The 6000-nt window shown below is 45.6% G+C and overlaps 1 protein-coding gene across 1 annotated transcript in view; it reads right to left on the bottom strand.

Annotated features, from left to right (window-relative positions):
- Positions 1–885: 885 nt before the first annotated feature.
- SGPP2 (sphingosine-1-phosphate phosphatase 2) overlaps positions 886–6000 on the bottom strand; it is a 35173-nt gene continuing 30058 nt past the window's right edge. The window contains exon 5 of the mRNA XM_065845041.2: positions 886–3672. Within this exon, the coding sequence (XP_065701113.1) occupies positions 3127–3672 (546 nt within the window). The 3' untranslated portion in view covers positions 886–3126. The remainder of the gene's footprint in view (positions 3673–6000) is intronic.

Here is a 6000-nt window from a genome sequence, read left to right as displayed (position 1 = left end):
GTACAGAGCATGACCAGCAAGCAGGCCACAAAACCTCATTTTCTACCATCATACTGGAGATGTGGAAGCACCCAAACCACAGGGATAAAGAGGTGGGGAGCATTTCCAAAGACAGACACAGGTTTGCAGGACAACCTTGTGCTTCAGGTTAATGAAACACTGAAAGTGTGGCTTGTCTTACCTTGTCAGAGGTCTTGCCTCCTCAAGTCTGGTCCTGAGAACATCCCACAGCACAGCCTCAACAGGAAGCCCAGCTGAAAGCCTTGCCTGGTCCTGGTGGCCCAGAGATGCTGCAGCAATCTGAGCTCGCCCTGATCAGCTGTGGGCACTTAGGGGTCCATGGGCACGCCACTTCCAGGTGGGATGTGATGCTGAAGGGAGGTTTCAAGCATGCATCCTTGAAAACAAAACCTTGTTAGGCTCCCCAATGAACACAAAATATTCTGTGGTCTAGGGGATGTCATGCTATAATTGTATATATTAATTTAAAATCAGATTAAGCTTCCAATTATAATAACTGTTTAGTCTATTAGAGGTAGATGTTGCAGGTGAAGGAGATTGCGGGTGCCTGAGTGTGCCCCATCGCTAATGATATGGCACTTCACACATTTCCATTTGCAAGGGACATAAGAAATAGTTTTGAGTAGATCAGTAGGGTTTTTTATGTTTTAAGGAAAGCAGCCTGTTGCTGCTGAGCCCGGAGGAGCCAAAGCTCACAGCTGGACTGAGCAGGAGCCAGCTCAGGAAGAGAGGTGGGTGGTTGCATTTCGGAAACTTTTTAAGCTATGACTCATTTCCCTTATATATATCATTTACAAGTAGCAACAGAGGATGCAAAATGAACAGAGAAGCAGCAAATTTTGCAAAATACGTGTATTTTAAAATTTGACCCAAGTACAGTTTGCATGTATTGCATGAATCACATGCAGGTGAATACTATAAAAATACTTGTGCACATCCTTTATAAATCCAGGCATTTGTATGTCATTTATAAAATCTTCATAGCATAAAATAGCAGTGATTCAGAACAGAAATTTTACACATAAAACTCCATGAATGTCCCTGTCAAACCGTCCCTTTCTTGGGACTGATTCCACCCCACAGCTTAAACACTCAGATGGTGGTCAAGTTTTTTTCCCAATTTTGGTCCCGTCCGCTGTGATGTGGCACCTCCAGAGGGCTCCAGCTCTGCTGTGCAGCTGTGCATCGGGAAACACTCTTGACAGAAGGAGCTTTAAAGGTGTTTGAAAGCCTGACGGCAGCGCTTCTGTGGCGTGTGGGAAGGAGGAAGTGCGAGAACAGGACCTTGTGTCTTTGGTGGCCAAGTCCAGCGTGCACCTGTACTCTGACAGACACCTTGGAGCTGTCTGCATGCACATGTAACGTCCACACAGCCTCACGTAAAACAGCTGATCCACAGCCCGGCCAAATCTAAAAATGGTGACCAGTTCTGCCTGCATTTCTTCTGGAGACAACTCACCTGGTTTTAAAGTCTCACGGCTCTTTCAGGTGCACGCCTCCCGCTCCTCAGACAAAACTCCCTGCTATGTTTCTGGAACTTGATTATATTTATCCAAGTGGCCAACTAATAGCAAAGCACTTCCTTTACACTCTGCAGGTTAATTTCTCTTGCAGCCAAGACACCAAGCGTACATGGTTAGAAAGCTGGCTTTCACTATACATTCTGCCAGGGAAAGGCACAGGGGCCATGCTTGAAGCTCTGAGGTCATATTGCGTTACATTTCTCTTGCCAAGCAGACCATATTCATCGCTGTATTTCTCAACAGCTCATAGGTCCAACTGCTGATACATATATATATATATATTTAAAGAAGCAGCCTGAGTTATAGCGACAGCCCTCCTATGAACACTCCTCAACTGCTATTCTACAAGTGTAATACACAGTATTGCACGATGCATGGAAGACCAACCATAATGCTGTGCAGCACCAGAAAATGATGGCGTTTTATCATCGCCACACGTTGCAGTCACCAGAGTCACCCCTCAGCTCCTTCCACAACGTGGTTTAAGGACACTACTTTTCACCCCTGTGTGATAGGAATGACTTTGTCCTGTCCCCTAGACAGGGAAGCTAAGAAGTTAAACAGTCTGAACACGAGCCTCAACATTGTGGTAACAACTCTGCTTAGTCATATGTCAGGAAAGGACCTTCTAGTGCAGACTTTCTTATTAATAGGCAAGAGAAATTTCTTACAAATCACTTAAAATGTTTTTTTCATTGGATTTTTCTTTCTTCTGTTTTACTTTTTTGTTTGTTTGAGGGGGGGGTGTGTTTACTTTAGTTTGGGGTTTGTTTGGTTTGTTTAGTTTTTTTTGAGGGACTGTAGTGGGTGAAACCAGACATACAGAACTAGCCAGGACTGGCAGTGCCGTCAGAGACACTATGACAAGTGACGAGTACAACAGTCCTCAGATTTCTTTAGGGAAATGCTCAGCTGTACTCAAGTGCGGCTGTCTCTGATCTCTGCCGATGCCGTTGCTGAAGGAACCTGCCGTCTTGGCCAGCAGGATGCTCCCACCAAAGCACGACAGCAGGAACCTGCCAGCACTTGAAAAGCCTCCACCTCCACATAACCTTCCCATCTTCAGCTGCTCTTCTTCGCCTCTGGTCCCCAGGGGACAGTGGGGTGCAGACAGAGCTCTGTCTCGTGTCTCATGGCCTCTTCCCGCTCCGCAGCAGCCTCTGGCTCCCTGTGGCCAGGGGCCAGCCCTCCCCGGCTCTGTAGCCAGAGCAGGCCCTGGGCAGCAGCGGCTTCACAGCCTGCAGAGCCCTGGGGCCAACATCCCCCAGGCACAGCCAGGCTGCCCAGCGCCCCTGCCTCCGGCAAACCAGCCACTTCCACTGGGATTTTGGCTTTGTACTCTGTACTTGTCACCTATAGTCATCTGAGCCAGGGGTCTCTAATTATGGGACACGGTGGGGTCAGTGATTTCTAACCCAAAGCTATTTATGCACAGCGATTCCTGTGACTCTTTCAAATCGTGTGTTTTAGGCCAGTGCAGAAAGGCACAAAACACTTTTTGGTCAAGTTGCCAGCCTTGATAAACTCGTGGCATCTCTGAAATGGTGGTGCCATACAGCACTTTGTGAGGAAGGCGTTGTGCTCACATCAGCCCTAGCAGCTCGTGCAGCAGCGGCACAAGCACGGTAGCGCTGAAGCCCACTGAGGAGTACGTTATAAACTTATACGGCACTTCCACTTCCAGTTGCCTTCGGGCTTCCAGGTCTCCAATAGAAAAGTTGTACCGATAGCCCAGCATGCCAAGGGCCACACTCTTCATGAGCTGGCGTGTCAGGAGAACAACACAGATCCCTACAAAGAACCTGGCTAGCACGAGCACCACTGTTTTACTGGTGATCAGATGAAATCCAAACTGAAAATTGTCACTGGTGTAGGCTGGCACGGCATACTTGTTATTTAACCAAAATCCCACTGTGGCTCCAGCTCCTGCTCCTAAGATAGTAGTGGTGTCTCCCCTAGTAGGGCTGTAATAGTCTAGTTTTGGGTAGTTGTAACACAAGACAAGAGGCAGAACTATGGAAATCAGTGGGCAGAAGGGACTGGTTAACAGCAAGTGGTCTATCGCGTCCCACGCAGGATACAAGAGCACAAGCAGCACAGCCGAAATCAGCGCTCCACCGATCACATCCTGCAAAGAGATCACGTTTAAAAGCTTTGTGAGACCTGGAAGGCAAAACAGAAATTCTCAGGTGATGGTAAAAGACTAGTGTCTACATTCATGAGTGCACAGCAGCAGAGGAACACCCTGAATTCACAGCAGTGGCACCATCCAGGCACAGTGACAACCCGAAGCCTGCGCTAAACAAAATGTGACAATCTCTGAACCCAGCCTTAGCCTTGTCCATGTGAATATATCTAATGACTCACATTTTCTCCTGAACAAGAGAGATTCTTCCCCTCACCTGCATTCATGTTTTAAAGACGTTCTCTTCCTACAACCTCAGTGGCAAAGGCACATGCACAGCTCCATCTCAGGGACAGTATCACTGCCTTCATACAAACCCTTCCTCTCCCTTAACCCTACAAGTAATTTCATCCTGTCAGTAGGATTATCGCTTCCTTGCTTTGCACAAATGGGAAGATGCTGTCTTTTGTCAGAGACAAGCACCCAGTCTGGGATCACAGGCTCTGGTGGGAACAAGCGCAGACCTGCGGGACGTGGTGTGTGCAGGGACCCCTGCAAGAGGTCGATGCTACTGGGCACAGACACATCAAGGAGAAATTTGTTGCTCAAGCCTCTGAAATCTGGCTTGTAGTTAAGTGCCTGAGGCAAGCACATAGTTAAAATCTAATTTATTAACAGAGGTAAATAAGGTGTTTTGAGAACTTGACTGTTGTTGGCCACAAAGCTCTCCCTAAAAAAGGAGACAAGAGATAACCCCTAACAAAAGCCGTCTGTATGAGAGCAGCCAGACAAAAAGCAATATATCAAGTTTCCCCGTGGTGCTCTCCCAGTGTCGCTCAGCAGGCAGCAGAATTTGTATTCTGACCATGAAAAGCCCTGCAAAAGCCAGAGTTAATCACAGAAATGTCCTCGTCTCAAGATTGTATCTTTTTGACGAAGTTATGCTTGACTACTACCATGCTTGGTCACAGTCTAAAATGAATTTATTTATCAGAATGAAGGGACTTTTAGCAACAGAAATATTTAATGACTTTCTGGTAAACACATCATCATTCTAGTATGGCTGAACTTTAGCTGTTCACAACTGCCAGGCAACAGATTCACAGCACATTTGGTTGTAAGCAGCTCCCATAGCCATTTTGCGTATTTCTAATACAAATTACCACTTATATTTATTCCCTTATCCATGACAAAAGGATAGCCATGGAAATACACAGTTGTTCACAGAAGTCTAAAATGTAAAATACCATTAGGTGTCAATATTTCATAACAACAAAATAATTCATCTTTTGATACCACCTTTTAATGATAACTTTACACACAAAGGTATGCTTTGGTCCAACACTAACTGCATCAACACGAAGGAGCTGGGGGTTGCTCCCAGCACTGATGTTCAGAAACCCCATCAGCACTGCATATCTCCACTCCCATCCCACTATTCGTCCACCTCACATTAGAAGAAGAAATCCCAACATCTCAGCACTCCGTCCACGTGTAACTAAGGAGTGAAACTCAAAAGCTGTTCACATACTTTTCTGTCCCGACTAAAGACATTTAACCAATCATTAACATTCTCCTAACAAATGCTTTGCTCAGATTGACCCAGCTGACTCCAGCAGTTCCCGGTCAGATCATAGACAGTCTTTATTTATAGACCAAATTAAAGTTTTCTAAATGTTATTACCCTCTCATTCAGTCCCAGTACAGTGACATGGCTCCTGTAGCTGTCAGGCAGGACAGAGATAGCCAGCTCTGCTTCTGACCAGTGCTTTATGCCAGTGGTCTCCAAAGTGGGTGTGCAAGGCAACCCACCAGGCTGTGGGAAGAAAATACTTTTTGCACCACTAATAAGTAAAACAATATATATATTAAAAGTAGTGTTTATTTCATCATCTCATCCTTTTTTAATTTTTATTTTTGTGTATGTTTTATAAAGTACATATCAGTAAAGGAGTATATGTATATAATTCATAAGAAAATATACATATATTGGGGGTGCATGCTCAAAAAATGACAGGGGTGCACAATCAAAGTTTGGGGACCAGTGTTTTATTCTGTTTTTCACTCTATCCACCGATATATGGGCTTCCTGTTTTGCAGATTCCTTGCTAGACGCTGCTGGAGGGTGTAGGACATACCCAGCCATGGCTGTCAGTAGTGACTTCTTTGGTTTTGGTACACATGGGCAGAGGTTTGACTTTCTGAACACCCAGATGAGGTGAGTGAGTTCAAGACCAACATTTTACAATGCCATTTAGCAGTGCAGAATTAGTGATTTCCCCTCCTCACCTGTTAAACTAGGGAGAAGATGGGAAGAGGAGGAATTGCTCT

The sequence above is a fragment of the Patagioenas fasciata genome, chromosome 9, assembly GCF_037038585.1.
Source record: "Patagioenas fasciata isolate bPatFas1 chromosome 9, bPatFas1.hap1, whole genome shotgun sequence".
Lineage (NCBI taxonomy): Eukaryota > Metazoa > Chordata > Aves > Columbiformes > Columbidae > Patagioenas > Patagioenas fasciata.
The sequence above is the reverse complement of the archived record's forward strand: the minus strand, read 5'-3'. Positions and strand labels throughout refer to the sequence as shown.